General features: G+C 41.3%; 1 protein-coding gene and 1 long non-coding RNA gene across 9 annotated transcripts in view; one reads left to right on the top strand and one right to left on the bottom strand.

Annotated features, from left to right (window-relative positions):
- The window catches only part of GULP1 (GULP PTB domain containing engulfment adaptor 1), a 168,396-nt gene that overhangs the window by 19,890 nt on the left and 124,492 nt on the right, over positions 1–24,014 (bottom strand). For all 8 annotated transcript variants that reach the window (XM_083470156.1, XM_083470154.1, XM_083470158.1 and 5 more), the window contains 5 exons: positions 21,065–21,136; positions 13,526–13,624; positions 11,586–11,723; positions 9,397–9,513; positions 7,013–7,105 (listed from right to left, as the gene is read on the bottom strand). In XM_083470156.1, coding sequence (XP_083326282.1) covers positions 7,013–7,105; positions 9,397–9,513; positions 11,586–11,723; positions 13,526–13,624; positions 21,065–21,136 — 519 coding nt within the window. The remainder of the gene's footprint in view (positions 1–7,012; positions 7,106–9,396; positions 9,514–11,585; positions 11,724–13,525; positions 13,625–21,064; positions 21,137–24,014) is intronic.
- LOC310691381 lies at positions 1,052–7,012 on the top strand. The gene is made up of 3 exons (XR_014518485.1): positions 1,052–2,437; positions 2,862–4,322; positions 4,636–7,012. It is a non-coding gene; the product is annotated as an uncharacterized lncRNA (long non-coding RNA).

Raw genomic sequence — 24,014 nt, 5'->3', positions numbered from 1 at the left:
CCTTAAACTACTTAGGCTCGAATGCTAGAAAGTACCTCTGATTTAATGCCAAAGCAAATCCTAAAAATGAACAGCACACACAGAGAACCCAAGCTGCTGATGGTAGGAAACAGGCAAGAATCCCACAGAATTCAAGCACAATGCACCATTGTGTACACTCAGCAATTCTTGACTTCTCTGCCCATGACTAACACTTTCACTGGTAGGGAGACTGAGCAAAACACGCAGCTAGGAATGTAACCAGGAATGAAAACCACATTATAATAATCATGGTACCACTCCTACATAATTATTCAGGAAATGGTAAAAACAGCATTAATCTATATTACATACAAATCTGTCTTTAATGGACATGTTACAATAAGTAGGTTAGGTTTTAATAAAAAAGACAGTTTGGGAAATAATTCTAAATTTAAAACATTTGCACTTAGTTTGTGGAAAATCAAGGAAAGGCATTAATAAAAATGAAAACCCTCACATAACATCCTGAGTTCACGAGACCAAAATCCTCAACTCACTAATTTTTTGGTCCAAATAAATATACTGCCCAACTTCAGATTTATTCTTGTGAACCAACATGGATCCTTCTCAGCTTTAGTTGAGAGAGGCATTTTGACTTTCCCCCTTCCGCTCTCATGGCTTGAAATGTTCATCTACACAAAGCTGGCTAAGATACATAGTTCGGAGAAGAAACAAACTGTTGCCATGGCAAGGTTAAACTCAAATTGACTGCTTTGATCAGTGGAATTGGCACTACTACAGTTGCCATATAATACTCAGCACTTTGGTAATTTAGAAGAAGAGGAGGAAGAAGAAGAGTTTGGATTTGATATCCCGCTTTATCACTACCATAAGGAGTCTCAAAGCGGCTAAGAATATCCTTTCCCTTCCTCCCCCACAACAAACACTCTGTGAGGTGAGTGGGGCTGAGAGACTTCAGAGAAGTGTGACTAGCCCAGGGTCACCCAGCAACTGCATGTGGAGGAGCGGGGAAGCGAACCCGGTTCCCCAGATTACGAGTCCACCACTCTGAACCACTACACCACACTGGCAGTGCCTGGGAAACCCTGCCAGATGGGTGGGGTATAAACAGTAATTTGTTGTTGTTGTTGTTGTTACACTTTGTCGATACCTTCACTGTATTCTTTTCAGCATCTGCTAAAAATATTCATACCCAGATGTTTAAGGAAGTTGAGGTAATTTTAACCTGCTTTAGTATTTTAACTTTTGCATGTTTTAAGGTAGTGTTGTATTTTTTTTCTTTATTTCATTGTTCTATCTTTTGTAAACCGCTTTGAGGCCCTTTTTTAAACACTCAAGCAGTGTTAATAATACAGTCCTCTTCAGTAAAAGAAGAATAGCTTTACTGAGGTATAACTTGTTTGCAAGTAAACAGCATAGTGAACAGAAGATTTAAACTAGCTTCAGAGCATACACAGAGTACAGGCTTCACTGAGCACAGGCTCCATGCCTAAGTCATGCTCCACACACACACTGAATCCACCCCACTCAGGCCCCACTGAGTCTTCCTGCAAGCCAATACAAACATTTATACAGAGAATGAGTTACAGTGATTCTGCATGCTGAGTGATTCTGCAGCTTTTCAGCATTTCACAACATTTCTAGACTCCTTTACTGCTTCCTTTTACTGCTTCTGCTCTCAAATACCTTTGTCTCATGACAAATACAAGAAGGTAAAGGTAAAGGATCCCTGACAGTTAAGTCTAGTCACAAACGACTCTGGGGTTGCGGGCCTCATCTCGTTTTACTGGCCGAGGGAGATGGCGTTTGTCCGCAGACAGGTTTTCTGGGTTATGTGGTCAGCATGACTAAGCCGCTTCTAGCGAAACCAGAGCGGCGCATGGAAACGTTGTTTGCCTTCCCGCCACAGTGGTACCTATTTATCTACTTGCACTGGTGTGCTTTTGAACTGCTAGGTTCGCAGGAGACTTCCCCCCGCCACTTCCTTGTGAGCAAACATCAATGAACTTTTCAATGTGGACTGAATCTCAAATCATGTGTTTTGCTACCAGCAAGCTTGGCTCCTCTCCTCAGTTCATTTGAGGACAAGAACATTATCTTAACTTTCCTCTTGCTTTGTAGAATATTACAGGGAGGATGCTTCCCAACAAACTTTCATCTGGAGTAGAATTTTTGCAATAGTGAGAAGTTCCAACACCTTTATTTGGGGGTGAGTGGGGAGGAAAATAAAGGGGTGTGTTTTGATTAGTTGAAACCTACGCTTAAGATCAGGAACTCTAGACAAAAACAAAGCAAAACTCCCTGAAAATGGTGGAATTAGTTGAACCAGGAAAGAGCGAAAGGCCTACCAATTACATCATGGCACTGTAGCTCTGTCTCAATAAAAGAAGGAAGAGTCAGAAATCCCTATGAGAACATCTTGGGACAAATCACTGCCTGCAAACTGTCCAATACAGTGGTACCTCGCAAGACGAATGCCTCACAAGACAAAAAACTCGCTAGACGAAAGGTTTTTCCATTTTCGATTTGCCTCGCAAGACGAATTTCCCTATGGGCTTGCTTCGCAAGACGAAAACGTCTCGCGACTTTGTTTTCTTTGTCTAAAAACAAAGACATGTTTTGCTTATAAAGTTAATTTATTTTCCCTTCAATTTTTGAACTGCTCTTTACAGTATGTGTGACTTTAAAGAGCAGTTAATAAACTGTTGTTGTACCAAATTTGGCTTTGTTTGGACTTTTTTTGACCATAGGAACGCATTAATTGATTTTCAATGCATTCCTATGGGATTTCGTGCTTCGCAAGATGAAAAATTCGCTAGACGACAAAAATTGCGGAACGAATTAATTTCATCTTGCGGGGCACCACTGTACTAGTTTAGGTATTTGCTGGTAGATACATTTATGATAAATGGATGAGTTGGGAGTTTTTAACTAAATATGCAAATTATGTTTATCAGATTGCAAGAGAAGCATTGAGGATCTGCATGTGGGGAGGAATATACAGTAAGGACAGGGGGGTAGGTTTAGCATAACACCTGAATTATAAGCCCTTTGGAGTCTTTGTGTTACATAAATAACCTTCCCATTACTGCTTTGTTTTCCATATTTAGCATCATGATTAAGAATACATACTTGATTATGCTCTTTAAAAATTCATTGTAAATATCCTCACTAAAAGCAATGTCAGGGCTCTAACGTATGATTAATATACATTTTTTAAATCCATATATTAAATATTCACCAAACAGAAAAGTTGAAAGTAGCTCATTTATTTTTAACGGAAAATTCGAACCACACTGAACTTTTTTTGCATTATAACTTGATGAGTAATTTTACATTTGCTGAAGCCTATAGCCAAACGTGGGTCCGTCCCCCCTTACAGTCTTAAGAGGATGACAAATATCAGAGGCAGCATTCCTAATGAGCAGTGGGAAATGAAATACCTTGAGCATAATGCTAACAATTAATTTTCGACATTTGTGCTGGACGGGCCATTCTCACAAAGTTTCAGGCAAATAATTTCTGTGAAGGTTTCCGGTTTGCTCGCTTGCTCAAAGTCTCTCAATCTTGCTACTGTGATTGTTCAGAAGAGGCGGATGGCATTAGCAGTAGTGGAATGAGTGTTTTCCATAAGGAACAGAATGATAAACAATATTTATAGTGTGTTACATCTTTAGTATTTGTTTTCACTGGGATTTTAATGAATGCAAGAAACAGAGGGTCTGTCACCATGACTAAAGAGGCGAGTGGCTGTATTAAATCCAGTCTTCTATAACTGGATGGCGGTGTGTGTGTGTGTGTGTGTGTGTGTGTGTGTGTTTTGGACTGGAAGACCCTCACGGGTTCTGGTCAAACCCTACAATTTTACAGGGACCCCCTTGACGGTTTAGTCCAGTCAAAGGCAACTATGGGGTTGCAGTGTCCATCTCGCTTTCAGGCTGAGGGAGCTGGCATTTGTCCACAGCTTTCCAGGTCATGTGGCCAGCATGACTAAGCCACTTCTGGTGCAACAGGACACTGTGATGGAAACCAGAGGGCATTGAAACGCCGTTTACCTTCCTGCCACGGCGGTACCTATTTATCTACTTGCACTGACGTGCTTTCAAGCTGCTAGGTTGACAGGAGCTGGGACAGAGCAACAGCAGCTCACTCCGTCACGAGGATTCGAACCTCTGACCTTCTGAATAGCAAGCCCAAGAGGCTCAGTGGTTTAGACCACAGCGCCACCCACATCCCTCTCCTACAATTTAATGATTCTATGAATATTACCCCATTACCATTTTCTTAACATTTACTGTAAATTGGTGACATCTATTGTACTGGATGGTCCTATTACAGTGGTGCCCCGCAAGCCGAATGCCTCGCAAGATGGAAAACCATCTAGACAAAAGGGTTTTTCCGTTTTTGAGCTGCTTCGCAAGACGAATTTCCCTATGGGCTTGCTGCGCAAGACAGAAACGTCTTGCGAGTGTTCTGATGTTTTTTCCACTCCCCCCCTTTTTCTAAGCCGCTAAGCCTTTAATAGCTGCTAATCCGCTAAACCGCTAATAGCACTAATCCGCTAATAGGGTTGCTTCGCAAGACGAAAAAACCGCTAGACAAAGAGACTCGCAGAACGGATTATTTTCGTCTTGCGAGGCACCACTGTATTAGGTTAAAAATTAAGCTCTTATATTTTGAGAATATCCACAGTGTATGTCTTTAAATGCACTCTCCACGCTCTTGCCACGCTTTGTTATCCTACGGATCTTTTCTTAAATCCGTGTCCCACCTCATTATACCCTCCACACTCAATACTTAAAAAGCATAAATCTTGTTACATAATAACAATGTCTCTTTGTTGAAACAGAACATTTCTCTCAGTTGCTTTTTACGTTAAATGTTCCTGAAATACAAGAATCCTATGTGGAACCTGCCTATCTTATTCCCCCCCCCCCAACTTTCTGGCTTCAAGCGGCCAGAAAGCCAATGGCAGCCTATGAAGACTTCTGGGTACAGAATTCCTTAGCATGTGGCCAATAAAAAATTATTGGAAAGAAGTTGCCTGGAGAGGTTTTTCATTAGGAAGTGGGACAGACATAAAAAATAATAATCAATAAATAGGTGTGTTTGCACACCCTGAAACACATTTATATGTTTAGTAATTCTCACACCACACACAGAAAGCTGACTGTAGAAATGGGTGGTTGAGGGAAGCAAAGAGATAATGGGTTTTTTGGTGTATTTATTTGGTTGTAAATTGATTTGGGCTGCCCTGGGCAAAATAAAGCGACTGACTGAATGACTGACTAAATAAATAAATTAACTTTTTTAAAAAAGTGTGTTTCTAAATGACTTTGCTAGAGACAATGGGAGACACGATTGTGACAACACATATACACAAATATCCTCTTTCTCCCTTTAGTTACTGTTATTCTGCCTTGATGAATGACATACTTTATGACTCATCTCTTTATTGACACAACATTCTGTGTGATTAAAAGCTAGATTTGCCTACGGGTTAATAGATTGCATTATAAGGCATAATTTAATCATCACTGACAAGATTGTTTAAATCTGTGAAAAGTAGACCATCATGAAATTTATGAACCCACGTCAATTACATTTATTTTTTCAAATCACTTTTTAGATTAGATATCATGTAATCCACTCTTTAATAAAATATTTATTTCTTTCATTTTTCGTTTTTATTTAAAAAAAAATTAAAAATTGCTTTCCTTGCATGAGGAGCAGGATTCCACAGATTAAATATATACAACCACAGTGGACTTAACTAGACACAACTGTATAGAGGACAGAAGCACAAGAGCAAACAACTTTTTGACAAATATGGACGCACATAACTGAAAACAGCCACCCTGGTATAAAATTATTGGATGAGCCTCCAATAAAATAAAATAAAATAAAACCAAAACTAAGTAGAAATCTACAAAAGTTGCACTGCAAAATGAGGCCACATTTCACAAAAGGCGCATACTCTGGGATTCTCGACCTAAGGTAATTGCATTTCTATGCCACTGACTGCCATTGTTGTAGCTTGCAGGCAATTTGTGCTTTAAATGCAGCTGAACACATTAGGTGATAGTAGCATCACCTAAAACCATACTGTCATTGGCTTAATTAAGATTGATTTTTCTTGCTTTCAAAAAATCCACTACAGTTGTACCTTGCTTTTCGAAAAGCTTAGTTCCCAAACGTTTTGGCTCCTGAACGTGGCAAACTTGGAAGTGACTGTTCCGGTGTGCAAACTATTTTTGGAAGCCGAACATCCAGCAGGGCTTCCAATTGGCTGCAGGAGCTTCCTGCAGCCCATCAGAAGCCACGCTTTGGTTTCTGAACGTTTTGAAAGTCAAACGAACTTCTGGAACAGATTTTGTTTGATTTCCGACTGTACAGCCACAATCACACATGGAAACAAGAACCAAAATTGTCAGCTATAACAAACAGGGAAAGAGCCATATGATTTTTGAGGCAGCTTTACATGGAATCCGACTTCATACACACTTGCAGGAAGGATTAGGAAAATGGAAGTTAGTTAAGTGCATCGCACATAAAACAAACTGGTAAGTAAGTAACTGTATGTTTGTGACAAAACTTTGACAATGTTAGATACACCCAAATTTAGGGACTAGTTCTCTGGCAATGCTTAAGTTCTCAAAAGAGAGAGAGATGCTGATATGCCAAATAATGATCTGGAAGCCCTTCGTCATACTTGGATATTTTGGCACTTTGTAATTGTACTTGATAATTAGTCAAACTAACTTTTCAGGGACCCTGTTGCCTACTCTCAACGTTGAATCTTGGTATTGAAACTAAGAGTAAAGTTAGCCAGTTTAAGGCATGATTGTTTTTTCCCTTTCATTAGCTCATCACAATCTTAGAGTTACTTCAACACTGAAATTGCCATTTATTTGTTAAGTCAATCAGAAAAGAGCCTTTGGGTTATTTATTTAGAAGCAAAGTAAGTATTAAAAGTGTTAAAGTGATTGCATTTCTACGAAGAAAAAATGGCTTAGCCCAGGGTACTTACTGGCGACGTTTGCACTTGCGTTATTCTTAACTGGTTCTCCAAATCTTGAACCTTGTTTTTTAGCTCAATGTTTTCTGTTTCTAGTTCATGAATCTAAATAAAATAAAATTGCAGTTATTAGAAAGGTGAGATTAATGAACTGCGTTGGGTTTATTGACTCATTCTTACTCACTTCCTGAATGAGCCCAGGAAAGCAAATAACCAAGGAACAAAATCTTCGCCGTTATTAAGAAAAGAGGTTTGTACAGAAGCAAGTTGTTGATACTTATCCATTAAAAATTTCCTCTCAAGGATGCATATCTCATATAGGAAGCAAATAGAATAATCAGGTCTTGCAATCAGGAGTGCTGGGTTCCACCCAACACTGTGGGTGCCCGGTGCACAGATGTGACATCATGCGCAGCACATGACGTCACACGTCACTGCCGTAATGGGAGGGCCCAATGGAGTGCCCCGCCACAGGGTGTGTGTGATGGAGTGCCCCACTGCAGTGTGTGACGTATTGGGTCGCCTAGCCAAGCACCCATAGTGAAAAATTTGTGAGTGCCCGGGCACCCAGGGCCCTTTGGAGATGGTGACTATGCTTGCAACAGACAAGAGATCAAGAGGTGCAAATTCTCCACTGCATGGTGCATAAGACATGACTTTTTATGGAATCAAAATGGAGCTTATATACAGTAGTATTATCAGCAACAATGTGCTCAAGATTTTTCTACAATATCTACACACAAGTTGAGTTCTAGTTAGGAAAGGTCCATTCTAAAGTTAATTGAAAGGTTTCTTCTCTTCAAGTTGAGGTTCAACTCGTTTTATTGCTTCCTCTTGATCCAGGATTATTACTGACAAACAGTGGCGTAGCGTGGGGGGTGCAGGGGGGGGCCCGGCCGCACCAGGCGCAACATCTGGGGGTTAGGGTTGGGGGGGCGCAAATCCACGGGTTAGGGGGCACAAATCCACGGGTTAGGGGGCGCAAATTACTTGCCTTGCCCCGGGTGCTGAAAACCCACGCTACGCCACTGCTGACAAATAGACTGATTTGTCCCAGTATCAGTTTCTCTACCCATGGGATTAGAGTAGCTGGATCAAGTTGTTTTCTTTCATTTTCTCCTTCTTTGCTTAATGCCAAAATACTTTAGAAAAAGAACACTAACCTGGAGCAATTTAGAAGAGGCTATTTATTGGGCCAATTTATGCGCTCCCTCTCCCCCAGACAGCATAAAACTAAGCAGTAAAGCAAGTTGAAAAGAGGATGTGCTCAATTTAAAGGCAAGGGACCCCAGAAAAGTTGTAATAATGTTTGGGGCAAATTTTCTGGAATCTTATCAAATCATTACTACCGTAGCTCTCAAATAACATTCTGAGGTAATAAAGCAGTGGGCATCCATGTACACAGGACATCCTATGCTGAACAGAATATTAAACAATAATCAACTGTGGCCAAATAGGCATTCATCTGACCAGTCAAGTTGGTGCTTGAACACGCCCTGACCACTGCAGAACCATTCACTTGGCTTTTAATGAGGCTATTCAGAAAACTGAAGCTCATGCTGTATTTGTGTAGAGCCATAGGCATACAGAATATGTAATATCTGAATGCAATATTTAGGGCTGAGCATACTGGATTTGGCTGCATCTAGAGCCAAATCAGGCATATTTGGAGGAGCTTGGCTGTTGGATGAGTTAGGTTCTGATGACCACATATCACTGCACGTCGGGCTGGATCGCCCATAGTAATTCACGATTGTCAGGGAGGAAGGTGAGGCAGGAACTAGGTGGGAAACCTCTGTGAAAAAGCCCATGAACACTAGGAGAAAGTAGGAGCCAGATTCCTGGCTCTCCTTCCTGCCTGGCGCACGGTACTTTTCAATCCGCTTCTCAGATCATTGTTATTTTAAGAAACTAATTAAACATAAGCCTGCCCCTAGCTACTTCGGGGCTGGATTTAGGTTGGGGCAGATAGGTCCCAAATTAGCCAAGGGTGTTTTTGCCTGATTTGGGACCCCTGTATTGAGATCACAGGTTGAACCGGTGGGGTGTGCAAAGCCCTAATAAGTTCAGATGAATCACTAAAAACAATTTAAGGGTACTTTAGTTACTAGCAATAGCTTCTCTGAGTTGGATCAGGCGAAGTCATAATCAGAGTGGACCTAATGAAATTAATGGACAAGTTAGTAAAGATTAACTTAAATTTGTTGTTTTTAATAGTTCTACCCTGAGTAGGACTTAGTCGGACACAACCCCCTAATTTCATGTGTTGTCGTAATGGATTTTTCTATAATGTTGAATTCTCACTTTTGTCCTGCTATACGCCAGCAGTATATCTTTGAAAATCCAAACAATACATTACTTAAACCAAGAAAAGAAACCCAAATTCTGCTACTTACTCTTTTCTGTAACCCAGCAATCTGTTTTCTTGTTTCGACATCCTTTCCTCCAGATTCCAGAAATTTCCTGTAAGCCAGGTCAAATGCTTGACCAATAGTTAAAGTTATCTCTTCTGCCTTTATATGGAGCAAATATTACTGTTAGCTTGTAAACTCTAGCTGAGCAGAAACCAAACCCCTAAAGGAACATACTGGCCTAGTTCACATGTAATGCTAGGCCAAACCATGGCTTGGCTTCAATGGGAAAGTGTGTGGCTTCCTGGAGAGAAGATCATGACTGAAGCACTCCAGTGTTACTGCTGCCATGTCACATAGATGTAAACCATGGTTGAACACTGCATTGCATGTGAACCCTGTGATACGTCAAGCTGTTTCAGATGTAACTGCAGAGTGCAGAAAAACCACATTTAGAGCTCTGTTGGCAAAATGCATTCAAAGGGACAAGACATTAAGGCTATTGTTCAAGACGTAGTACATGAAGGGTGGTCAGATGGAACATAGCGTTGGCCACCACCAAGGAGCTGATTTTAAGCCAGGGCCAATAACAGTGTAACTAACCTGTCTCTGGGATAATTACAGATGGCTAGACCTGGAGTGACTCCAAATGGCTTAAGTCCTGGTATTCACAGAACATGATTTGTGTGTGCTTTTACGCTGCGTTTCCTGACCAGTGAACATGACTCAGAGTTTCAATGGCTGCCAATGCTTTTATCCATCCCAGATCTGGACCACTGAGTCACAAGGCTGGGTTGCATCCGTGATATGCAAAGTTATCTGTACATGGGTGATGTGACTGTCCTACTTAAACTGTCCTTCTAGTTATAATGAAAAAGTGCATCGGGATTTGGAAGCAGAGGAAGGATGAACACAAGATCCAAGAGAAGGAAAGTATCCAAAACATTACTTTAGCCATTGTGCAGCACTTAACACTGCACAGCTCTATAAACAGTCAAAGCCCTACAGCAAGATAAAAGACAGAGCCTTTCCTTCAGTCTCAGAACAGCGAAGGACATTTCTCCCAGGTTTTTTGGTACTGTTTTTCAGATAGTAAAGGTAAAGGGACATCTGACCGTTAGGTCCAGTCGTGACTGACTCTGGGGTTGCGGCGCTCATCTCGGTTTAAAGGCCGAGGGAGCCGGCGTACAGCTTCCGGGTCATGTGGCCAGCATGACTAAGCCGCTTCTGGCAAACCAGAGCAGCGCACGGAAACACTGTTTACCTTCCCGCCAGAGCGGTACCTATTTATCTACTTGCACTTTGACGTGCTTTCGAACTGCTAGGTTGGCAGGAGCAGGGACCGAGCAATGGGAGCTCACTCCGTCGCGGGGATTCGAACCACCGACCTTCTGATCGACAAGTCCTAGGCTCTGTGGTTTAACCCACAGCGCCACCCGCATCCCGTTTTTCAGATGCAGAGGTACAAAACAGAAATGCTGCCTGTCAAGGGCACATGTATTCCTCTTAATACTAAAATGCAAGGCCCAACGCTGGCCCACCACACACTGCTTCCTGGTATTTTAATGCAGCATGCAGCAGGATGCAACCTTGATGCTTAATATTGCTTGGTGCCTACATTTTGGGTATCCATGTTGAAGTATAAAATACTTTGGACTAAGAAATATTTGGACTAAGAAACAAGGAGGCTGTTTTTCTGGCTTTCCTTATATGGTCTGTGATTGACATTGCATAAGAACATAAGAAAAGGCTGCTGGATCAGGCCAAAGAATGGTACATCTTGTGTAGAATACTGCTGTCTCGGTGACCAACCAGACGCCTAGGAAAAGCCAGCATGCAGAATCTGTGTGCAACAGCACTCTCCCATCCTGCAGTTTCTAGCAACCAGTGTTCATGCTTTTTTCCTGGGTGGACGTGGGGGGAACGCAGGGGGACACATACCCCTAAACATTTTGTGAATCTAAGTTTGGCCTCATTGAGGGGCAGTATTTCAATATGAGTAGGAAGATGAGAGTACCCCTAAACATTTTTTTAAAGAAAAAAAGCACTGGTTGTAACAGTCTAAAAGGAGCACAGGGATAATACCTTCATGACAAATTTGGCTTCAAAGATAGAAGCTTTTGCATGTTTTCTTCTCTTTTCTGCCTTTACAGCAAGAAAAGGGACAATAACTTTCAGCATAACAAACAAAACTCAACCCCAAACCAGCTTTAAAATAAATACTTCATACTTACACACTTTTCACTGTCAAAGACATAACACAAGTGTTTGTTTGACTCTGAATCTTTGCATATGAAAGTGAATATCCTTTTGTCAGTTTTGTCGTCAGCACAAAATGATATCCTGTGGAGCTGGCAGTTGTGCTGGACTTCCTGCAAAATAAATAAATAAATAATGATGGTGCAATTACACATCCTGGGTTGCATTTGGGGGTCTGATGATCGTCTAGCGAGGCCCCACAAAAGTTACCACAACAAGCTATAATTTTACATTCTAACATGAAATATGCCTCTCACAGACCAATACACTGCTTTGTTAGACATGCCTGCAATCCGAATAGGCATCTGGGTCTAATTTTCAGCTACACAAGGCAAAGAAGCATAAACACAAGATGTTCCATTGCAGATATTGGGAGAGCTCCAGCTCCATTCTCGGGACTCTCTTGTTGGATCACACTCAATGTAGTTTCTGCACAAAACATATTTCTGCTGTACATAACATCCCGTCAATTGGCATGACTGTATATTAACCGTAGTGAGTGGACGATGCAAATGCCAGTTTTCCAGATAGAAGGACGGGATCTTGAAGTATAGAGTAAATGAGGAGTACCATGCTTTATTTCAGAATACCACTTAAGAGATATGTTAAACATATCGGGCACTTGAAACACGTACACGGAAAACAACTTCTGCAATCACTCTCAACTAATCCTGATTGCAGAATATTTTAGAAAGCCAAATTTAGATTTGTGACCCTGGATTAAAGCAGCTGAAGTGAAGTTTTCTTGCATTCTTTGAGAGCAACGTGGTATCAACACCCTTCAGCAAACTCATTTCACCTTCTGTGTCTCAGTGAATGTGGTGCCATTTGCAAGCTGTGACCAACATCAAGGAACATCCCATTCCATAACCATAGCACAGTTTCCACTTGGCTCAGAGTTGATTTTTCAAGATCATCATTATCATCACCATGCTGAATACATTGAGTTTTTTTATTAAAAAAAAAAAAATCCCTGCCAGTTACATTACGGTGAGCTTAAAGGAGCAAGCTTTATTTATTTAAGGCACATGTTTACTATAAAAGAGTGAGAACTGAAAAATAATTGTTTGCACTGACTGCGTGAATCTTTAATGCCAACGCTGTAGAGGTGATTACTGATTTTTTTCCCAGCTTTCCCAAACATGGTGTCCTCTAGAAGTTTGTTTGGGAGCACAACTCACATCAGGCCCAGCCAGAATAGCCAATGACTAGGAATGATGGGAGTTCTAGACTTCTATCCTGGAGGGCCGTATTTAGAAGGTGATTGGGCTGGATCCAACCCCCGGGCCTTAGTTTGCCTACCCATGGTTTAGTCCGAACCTCTGCAATGCAGGAATATGCAGCTGTCCCATATGGGGTTTGAACCTGCAATCTTGGCGTTATCAGCACCGCACGCTAGCCAACTAAGCTATTGTGAAGTGAATTTCAGTTATTCCTTGGGTGACTTTTGTTTGGGAGACTGATAGGAACATGACAGGTTGTAAGAGTTCCCCCTGCCCCTTGATCCATGTATTTCATCATTACCTCCACCCACATGGTGATCCCACTGGAAGAAGCAGGGAGGCCATTTTCTCCAATTTCTCTCCACACCCCCCCCCCGCCAACCCCCAGAAAAGCTGCAGAGGGAACTGAAAGAAAAAAGATGGCTGGATCCAATCCATTGCTCAGGAACTTCAAATAAGCAGAATATATATATATATATATACTGTGTTACTATCTTGGTTATGCAATATTTTATAGCTATTGTAAATTTATTCTTGGCAGTGGCCATGATGGGAGCTCATGTTTCATACCAGACCTTCTGCTATTTTTGATTCTTGCTTGCCAATGAGATGGATACATTTAATTTAATATATGTATTACGTCAAATAGTCAGAATGCTAGAGGGAGAAGAGGGAGAAAAGAGGGATCCTACCTTTGTTTTGGGATCTAGAATTTTCACTCCATATATTGAAATTTGCAACTCAACCTTTGGTGTTTTTTGACCTTCGGATTTCTTGATATGTCTTGCGAACTGAAAATGGGAAACAAAGGATCATGTAAGAATATTTACAGTTTAAATTGAACACTATTAATTACGTCATAGTACGTTCCTTTTTTGAAATTTGCTACAGCTCACAGGTTCCAAAGAAAACAATATCCATTTCCAGCTCTCTGTCTGTCTCAGTTCCTCTGCTGAGGTCAGTTGGTGAGACCTTTGTATGGGTCCCTCCTCCATTAGTAGCAAGGCTTCTTTCCGCAGCTAATGCAGATTTTTCAAGGCTGACTCTGCATTTATATATTATGATTCATTGTAATACTCTCCAGGATCAGGGATGGACTTGGGTAATCTTTCATAATACAGTGCCCTGAGAAAGCCCAAAATCTGATGCTCCCAAATGGATCCAGGTGCGCAGGATCCAAGATTGATTGATTGATATTTATTACGGCCATTGGCCCGTCACACGACGGTTTCCCACCAACATATATATACTTAAACCTCCAAATTTAAAACAGCCAAAAACTTACAAAAACAGACAGACCAAAGCAAAATAAGCAAAAGACCAACACATACATTACAATAAATTTGCAACATAAACATCGTTCTGCCAGGTGCGCAGGCTGGGAGTCATTTTGGACTCACAGCTGTCCATGGAGGCGCAGGTCAATTCTGTGTCCAGGGCAGCTGTCTACCAGCTCCATTTGGAACACAGGCTGAGACCCTACCTGCCGCAGACTGTCTCGCCAGAGTGGTGCATGCTCGGGTTATCTCCCGCTTGGACTACTGCAATGTGCTCTACGTGGGGCTACCTCTGAAGGTGACCCGGAAACTACAACTAATCTGGAATGCAGCAGCTAGACTGCTGACTGGGAGCGGCCACCGAAACCACATCACACCGGTCCTGAAAGACTTACATTAACTTACATTAAATAGTTGCATTGGGGGAAACAGAAGAGGTTGGGTTTACTGCATGGTTTAGGTGTGATACGTGATGTACTAAAACTCAATGTGATACCCCCCCCCTTTTTACATTATTTAGCCATTTTATCTCATGAGGCATGGGCCAAAACTGGTCTGTCCTTACATTTCACTGGGCAGCTTATATTGTTGGAAGAAGTGGCTGGTTTTCTGCAGGATCTTTGAAAGTAATAAAGTTGATATGAAGACTGCTCCTAAACTACTGTTGTTGCTGCCCTCGATTTGTTGCAGCAGAACTGGAAAGCAAATGAAGGTGTGTCGCCCACCATCAACAAGCCCTTGCTAGTGCTCAGTAGGAAAGAAGCAACAATGCGATTGAAGACAAGATGATGAGAGGGGCAGCTTGCCAGACTCCAAAGATTGAGATCTATTTTCTCCCTTGGGCTCCATCCTTTGTATGTTTCACACATTAGTCATTCTCCTTTTCCAGAACAATGACATTCTTACCAACAGGCCGACAATCTGTGTCTGTTTTAAGATTAGGGTTTACTTGAAAAGGCTTATTATGAAACATTTTGAGTAACACCCATTTCATATAACTGTTTGATTAGAATAATGGAAAATGTTACTTCGGGAACAAGAACAATGAGTTCAAATGGAGTATTTTGGAAGCGTCTATGTAATGGACATGCTCTACCAGAAGATTCTCCTGGCTTCCACGTTCCCTCTGGTAATGATGATTTATACTATTTTTTCACATCTGCGCAAGGGAGCAGAAAGCATTCCAAATTAACAGTACAGCGTTCCACAGGAGAATGCTGTATAGGAAAGTTGATAATGCAACAAGAGTGTTTCTTTTCAATAATATTAACAATTCCTGGCCCAATGTAATGACTTAGTACTGATAGCAGTGGCATAAATCATAAACTGGAAGAGAACTAGGAAAGAATTAAGCCTGCCAAAAATGTCTCTTTTTTGCTGTAGAGCATTAGCACCACCTACTGGGGAAAATCAAATTATTTAGTGCCATATGTAATAGTTTCATAAATTAATAAGTTGTGGGGAAAGGGAAAGGGAATTAACACCTTGATGCCCCTACATTGTCGACTATTTTATCACTTGAATCATAAGTGGGCTTTTAAGTTGGACACATCTTCAGCAGAGTTCAAGCAATTTTAATGTTCTATGGTCAAGAGTGAGTGTCAGGGAACTGCCATCGGAGCTAGAGGCGGAGGGAAGGCTCCAGAGGGATGCCGGAGAGGGTCCCAGTAGGGAGAGAGACAGCCCATCTGCTGGGGAAGGAAATCAGCGTAACACCAGTGGAGAAGGGGGGCAGATGGGGGAATCGGAGAGGAGGCTCCAAGACTCCTCGCCGGAGACCAGCGGAGAGAGTACGGGTACTCCGTTGCCCACACCCTCCCTGCGCAGAAGACTTACGCGCAGGGAGAGTAGGAGGAGACTTGGCGTCAAACAACTTTTATGCTGGAAAAGGTTCAAGAAACGCCCACTGACGGATTCTGCCAGCGACTGAGACAGTCACGATGCTGGAGGCTGTTCAGTCAGAAAGGGTTTAACCAGGTAACCTCGCCAGCAGTGGCGGCAACTTACGCACGAGCAACCCCTAAATCCAGTACAGTGAGTAAGCAACATTTCCCGCGGTGCAAAGCTACACAGCCTTTTAGTAGTGAATGGACATTTGAGATCATATAGTATTTCTGAGTATGTGCTCAACTCTTTGAAGCATCAAGGCCTTTGATGAAACAAGTGCCTTGAACTTGGATCACAACCCAAATACATGGAAACATTAAAAAAGGAAGTATTAATTAGGCCCCAAGATTTATGATTAATTTCCTCTAATAGGAGCCTAAACACTTAAAACATGTTCTCCCTCTTTTCCAATTAATTCAGTTCTTTTTGAAGTTGTGACACCGCTGTGGTTTCATGAAATTTTAATTGACATTTCTTTTAACAGTAATAATAATAATAATAATGAACAGATAGGAATACACCTTTATTTTTTACCATTAAGTATTCTCATGCAGAGCATGCTATAAGCTGGATCACAGAAATTCTATGATGCATCTTTAAAGAGAATTAAAATGGAGGAGGTTTTAAATTTAGCATGAACCGCTGGATATCATTTCGTTTCTCAGACTGCTACTCCATCAGACTTTTAACTCTAACATTTAAGAATCAATTTCTAGTTTTTCCTCATTCTACACTTTCTCCCACACTAATTCAGCCATCTGAGATTTTATACAAATTTTGCCCATATAAAAGATACCCCTATATCTAAAATATCCAGACATATGGAAATATTCATACTTCTTTGGGTTCAGTGTGTTCATTCTTGGTTATGAGATGGATTAACTGAGCTAATCTTCCAAGTAATATGATCTGTGCTCCAAGGCTGAACAACAAGAGCAAAAGGCTCACAGCTCCTGCAATAACCAAGACACTGGAGAGTTCCCAAACTGAGCCTCAGTGTCTTTTTAAACCATTGCAAATGTTTTTATTCCGGTTGTCTTTCTGCTATTGGGCATAAGTTCTTAAAACAATGGAAATTTTAGCATCAGTTTCTTATTGGAGGAACAATCCTGTTGCCTGCTCTGAACTGTTGCAGTGCATACAGATACTGATGACAGATGCTGATGATTAAAAAATGATTTATGTTCCAGATGTAGCTTTTAGTTGAACCCCCCCCCCCCACTTTTTAATGGGACATTGGGATCAAATAGGCTTATCCTTTAAAAAAGAAATGGATATTTGACTATGACTCTAGTGTATATATGAAACTGAGTCAAGGATTTGTTGCCCACAGGGTTGGTATCTGGGGTCAGCAATGGCCCTCAGTGTTCAATTCCTACAATGTCTCACAAATTCAGGATAGCATATGGAAATAATTAATGAAATGGTTACACTTCCTTATCCTAATCTTTGCATCAACATAAAGTTGTTAACTGAGAATTTAAACCAGATTGAGGATCATTTAGATATTATATATGGCTTAGTGGTCAACAAGTGCATAGGAAGATTAAGACCGATATTTACTAAGAAATTGGATGACCAAACATTATCTGTGAAGGGCTGATTCAGAGCTCTGATCTTATCGTTCTTTCCCACACAGTGTTCTTCCCACTCTCACATAATGTAAAATGCAAATTAACTGTCAACAATGATTTTTTGCCTAAAGCAAAAATGGAAGTAAATGTTGTGATTTCTCCTCAGGCAAACAGCATGAGGAATTCCGAAGGAAGCAAAAAGTATCTGCAAAAAACCTAGTGAAACATATTGGGGATGACAGCTCTGGTGCAAAGCAGAAATGTGGAAATTCTTCCTTGAGCATTCAAAAGAAAAATTTTGTACAAATCATTTTTTTGCATTCTTCTTTCTACCCACACTGCTTCTACAAAAAATCAATGTCCTTTTGCAGGAGGTAACTGGAGAAAGAAAAGGATCGCAGATTGGTGTCTGCTTACCTGATACTCAGCTAAAAAAAATGATTTTCCTGAGCCTTATCACCACTGTTGCCTGCTCATCCGCTTCCATGCTAAGGTAAAAGTGTAGAGTGTTCAGCAGGGGAGGAAGGGCCATTAGCAACAAGGGCAAAGTGTGAACCCCATTTTCAGTTGGATTCAAACTTAAAAAGGGCTGCAAATGTCTTCGAAACAGTGGCCACTTACCTGGGACTCTGTTAGAATTCCTGCTCCATGATTGCAGTCATGGGATTTTTGTCTATCACATGACGGTGTATATTTTGACTTCACAGAGTGGGAAGGGACGGAGACAGGATGTTTGTGTTGCTGTGTTCCGTGAAGTGGGACTATTGTCCTTTGTTCTTTTTCTCTTTGCTGCCTGATGCTACAGAGAGAGGGAGCCATGTTGCAGTGCTCCGTGTGTGTTTATATGTAGATAAAGTAATTAGCCAAAATGCTGAGTTGCTGAGGTCTGTCACGCGAACTGCGAAGACTCTGCAAATCCCTAAGTGTGACAGTGTCTGTTGGCATCGGTCGCTGTGATGTTCGGGCAGAAGAAAGCTTTTGAAGCTCCCAAACGAACGACCAGGAGGGAGAGAACATGCCAGTCGGGCATGTGTCTCAGCCAGGGTCCTACCCGAGTGTAGGATGAGCTCCTGACAGACTCTGGAGGAGGGGTAGTTTGCGGTCCACTGCAGTCCAGTCCCAGGGCTATCTTCATCCTGGCATGACCATTGGGGGATGTGGGAACCTCCCTCTGCAGTCACCCAGAATGGGAAAAAAAGCTAGTTTGAATGGGCCAATCAGATAAGAAGGGGCCAGCAGCGGCTTGGGCTGTGGACCTGGTTTCAGTCAATTTACAAGCAGACTGTTCCAGGCCTCAGCCTGTTTAGATCATGTGGGGTGGAACCCCCTGCTTAAACTTTGCAAGCATCGCTGGTGGAAAAGCAGTGGAGACTGAGAAAGCAAGTCAACATGAACAGAAATAACACAAAAGGATTACAAGATTCACTGTGCAGCACCTGCATCTGAACAGAACATAAAGATCCAATACTCAAAGAAAATCTAATGAAGATGATATATCGTTGGTACATCACACCAAGTAAACTTGCCAAAATGTATAGATATCAGGATAAACTATGTTGGAAATGCAGGGAGAAGGAAGGGAACTTCCTACATATGTGGTGGAATTGCACTAAAGTTAAAATCTTCTGGGACATTATTTATACAGTGGTGCCTCGCAAGACGAAATTAATTCGTTCCGCAATTTTTGCCGTCTAGCGAATTTTTCTTCTTGCGAAGCATGGTTTAAACAGTTTAACAAAGTCGCAAGACGTTTTCGTCTTGCGAAGCAAGCCCATAGGGGAATTCGTCTTGCGAGGCAAATCGCGAATGAAAAAACCTTTCGTCTAGCGAGTTTTTTGTCTTGCGAGGCATTCGTCTTGCGGGGCACCACTGTAATGAATTTAAAAAGGTATTGAAATACAATTTCAGTAAAAAAACCAGAAACATTTTTATTAGGGTTAATTGATGAGCAAATCCACAAAAAAGATGTAAATTTGTTCATGTACACCACAATGGCTGCAAGAATCCTACTGGCCCAAAGATGGAAGCAGCAAGAACTCCCCACCCTGGACGACTGGCAGATAAAGAGTTTGTGGTAGAATTTGTGGAGTTGGCGAAGTTGACGGGGAAAATTAGGAATCAACCAGATGATAGATTTCAAAAGGACTGGAGCAAATTTATATATTACTTGAAAGAAAACTGTAAACACCTGAAAACATTTGTAGCTTTAACGTGAAATGTTTGGTAATGAGGAAAGAAGGAGCTAATTTACAAATGAGAGGGTGATTTTTAAATGATCATATAAGGTAAAGAAGTGATTATAGAAATGTGATAAATATGTTAATGTTATAGGAAAGTCAGAAAAGAGGGAGGGAAGGAGGTCGTTGCTCTTTTTGAGTAAAAATGTAAGCTTTGGATATGTATTATGAAATGAAATGGAATATGGAAAACTCAATAAAAATCATGATTAAAAAAAAGAGATCCAATTCTAGTGAATGATCCCTAAACTTATTTCTGTTTTTCACAATTACAAATTGACATTTCTGGGAATGTTAACCGTTGGCTGTTTTTCAGGACACTGTTCTTTTCTGTATGAAAGCCTGCATGCTTTCCTGCAGTGAAATCAAGTGAAAATCACAGCACAGGTATATTGCAAGTGTGCGCCAAGTCCTTCAGATACAAGCACATTGTGAGGAGCACACATCAATGCCACCATGTCTCTGTAAGTCTTTGCAAAAAGTCCCAGCAGCAATGAATCAGGTCAGGCTGGAAGACACCCTTCTATTCTTAGTATGCAGAGAGACAGCAAAAACCGGGGAGGAATCAGAAAAAGGAAAGCTGTGAGAAACAGGATAATGGAGAGGAGAGGAATTGCTAGGATGCATTCCAGCCAGCCTGCAGAGTGAGACGTTTGGGGAAACAGAGATAAGAGGGTGGAGCCCTCTGAAGCTGTGTCCAATGAGAGGACAATATAGATTTGGAGGAAGGAGACCACACACTTGGAGCAGAGAAGGAAAACAAGAAGAAACACGGGATACTGGAGTTAAGGTCTGGAACAAAAGGTACTACTGATGAACCTTTAACAGGAGATTAGTGTAATGTGTGGAAGGGGGCCATGACTTCACTTATGAAAAATGGAAACATGAATGGTTGTATCAAGGCTCCACACAATATATACCTTGGAAGCCGAACGGAATCTGTTCCGGAAGCCCGTTTGACTTCCAAAACATTTGGAAACTCCTGCAGCCAATCAGAAGCCACAGAACCCGCGTCAGACATTTGAGTTCCAAAAAACGTTCGCAAACCGGGTTTGCAGCGTTCAGGAGCCAAAACGTTCAACTCGCAAGGCATTCGGGATCCAAGGTACAACTGTATACTGAAGGAAGAGTATATTGGTGTTCTGAGATTTTCTAGCAGGGGGTGGATAAACATAGAGGGAATGCAAGACATTTGTTTAGAACAGATCAGGCATTGCTTCTAACTGTATCTAGTAAATTTAAAAAGAGTTTCCTACCTTAAGTTTTCTAACAGCATCTCTCACGACTTCTGTGCCTTTAGGTTGCTCCACTTCTGTGCTGCCAAGAAACTGAAAACATTGTAATTTGTGAGAAAAGTAGTGGATGCTTGTTACCTTTTTTTTAAAAAAAATGCCTTTGAAATAACTGTATTGATTTTGTATTAATTGTATTAATTTTGTATTAATTTGGTGACAATTTGTTAAAAATTATGGAAAATCAATAAAAATAATTGGGCAAAATAGAAAGAAAGAGAGAGAGAGAGAGAGAGAGAGAGAAAAGAAAAGAAAAGAAAAGAAAAGAAAAGAAAAGAAAAGAAAAGAAAAGAAAAGAAAAGAAAAGAAAAGAACTAACTAGCCAGAATTGTAGCTGCAAACTATTTCTCTCTGGGGAATATGCAAGTATAAAGACACGCAAACATATTTCCACTTATGCTAAAAGTTTCTAACTTACCGTACATTAAAACATTTCTTGCTTCATTTTATAGATTTCTACATGCTATTGCATAATCCTTATTTTCATAATTAAAATATCAGTGTTTCTCTTCTTGTAATCATCACAAACTTGGAGTTGGCATGACTTTTAGCAATGAATGTAACAGCAACAAATGTCATGGCATTATTTTAGGTTATATATTTATTTTTTAAAAAAATCAGAGTGTGCCTGAAGTTTGGTCTCTTTCCAACATTAGCAGCTTGAACAGAGCCACAAAACTAATGGACCCATCTTAAAACATGCTGTAGGGCCAACACATTAGCATAATTCACAATATTGTGCCAGCATTCCTGACACATATACTGGCACAAATGCTCAGGATCAAGGTGAAACTCAAGAAGCTCTCAATGGTACATTCATTGTGGAGTGGAAAATGAAGACTTTGGTAGCAATCATAACACCTTGCTTAAGCACATTGTTACCTATATACAGAAAAAGGTAAAGGACCCCTGGATGGGGACTGGAAGACCCTCACAGGTTCTAGTCTAACCCTTCAATTTTATGGGGACCCCCTCGACGGTTAAGTCCAGTCAATGCAAGTATGGGTTTGCGGCGCTCATCTCGCTTTCAGGCCGGGGGAGCCGGCATTTGTCCACAGACAGCTTTCCAGGTCATGTGGCCAGCATGACTAAACAGCTTCTGGTGCAACAGGACACTGTGATGGAAACCAGAGCGCATGAAAACACCGTTTACCTTCCCACCGCAGTGGTGCCTATTTATCTACTTGCACTGGCGTGCTTTCGAACTGCTAGATTGGCAGGAGCTGGGACAGAGCAACAGGAGCTCACCTCGTTGCGGGGATTCAAACCGCCAACCTTTCAATCAGCAAGCCCAAGAGGCTCAGTGGTTTGGACCACAGCGCCACCCCGCTTTTACACCAGATGAATTTGTCTTATACCAGACGAATGAGGGAAGGATGAACATGCACAACTGCGTTAATCCATAGATCATGGGTGGGTAGCCTGAGGCAGTGGTGCACAAAATGTGCAATAGTGCGGTGAGAGTGGCACTTTAATTCCTTCGGTTTGTCGAAAAGATTGGCCATGGCCACTACAGATCCTTCTTTTGGCAGAACAGGAGGAGGAAAGAGTAAGAAGCACTTGGATTGCATAGCTGTCAGCTTTTCCCTTTTCTTGTGAGGAATCCTATTCAGAATAAGGGGATTTCCCTTTTAAAAAGGGAAACGTTGACAGCTATGGGATTGTTCTCTACCCCAAATGTGTGGGTGAGCATTATGGGAAGCAGTTCTATAATTTATTTGTTTTTATTTTATCTATTAGTTTTACATACTTATTTATATATTATTAAATTTGTATGTCTATTAAATTTATTAAATTCCTCAGAAGATCTCAGGGCAGTTCACAGAATATAATACGACATAAAACACAAGTAAATAATTAAACCAAGAGAACAAAACCATAACCCCTGTTTTATGTAAGTATAGTAGCAGACTGCTGCTGTTTTTGCATGTACAGTGGTACCTTGGGTTAAGTACTTAATTCGTTCCGGAGGTTCGTTCTTAACCTGAAACTGTTCTTAACCTGAAGCACCACTTTAGCTAATGGGGCCTCCTGCTGCCATTGCGCCGCTGGAGCACAATTTCTGTTCTCAACCTGAAGCAAAGTTCTTAACCTGAAGCACTATTTCTGGGTTAGCGGAGTCTGTAACCTGAAGCGTATGTAACCCGAGGTACCACTGTACAGGAATGGAGCCACATCTGCAACAATACTTTATTGCAGTGCCTTCTACCCCTCTCCCAACTTACTGCAGGCACAGAAGAACTAATGACTTTGCAGAATGCTACATCCACAAATTAATCACCATTTATTTCACCCATGTGCTAGTGAGCAATACTGAACACGTGGCAGGTTTATGGTTTACTCTTCCAACTGGTTTCCGCTGTTGAACCACTTCATGAAACACGATAGCTGATCTCACAATAGTTTCACACACGAGTGATAAAGTTGCAGCTATAGTGAACACAACCCCCTTTCAACACCAATAATATCAATGCCGAAGGGCCAGTGCTATCTAACTGTTTCTCTAAACAATTTGGAATACCATTTTTGAGGCCTCAAGCAAGTCCTCTGCTCACATATTAACACTTACATTTCCCCCTTGAATCCCAAAATATATAATTTGCAAGCAAGGAATGGCTCAAGGCATGGATCTCGGCTCCTGCAAACTGAAGGCGGAGTGGGGATCTATTTCCTTCTTCCCCTTGCAATACCTATTGGCCCAAAAGTCTGTTCCAGGATTATCCTCGCTTCTATTTATGGAGGTCTCCAGTAGATTGAAATCTCTTCCCTGAAAAGCATGGAAAAGCACCATCGGCTCATACCGGTGATGGTCTATCATATTTACACAACTAACACTGAGTTATCAATAATCTTAACTGCTCTTTTCACTTCGGTCCTTAAGCCTATCCTGAGAAACAAGAACCACATATCTGTG

Source organism: Podarcis liolepis (assembly GCF_965112155.1).
Source record: "Podarcis liolepis genome assembly, chromosome: 1".
Classification (NCBI taxonomy): Eukaryota; Metazoa; Chordata; class Lepidosauria; order Squamata; family Lacertidae; genus Podarcis; species Podarcis liolepis.
Note: the sequence above shows the minus strand (reverse complement) of the source record. Positions and strands in the feature narration are given on the sequence as shown.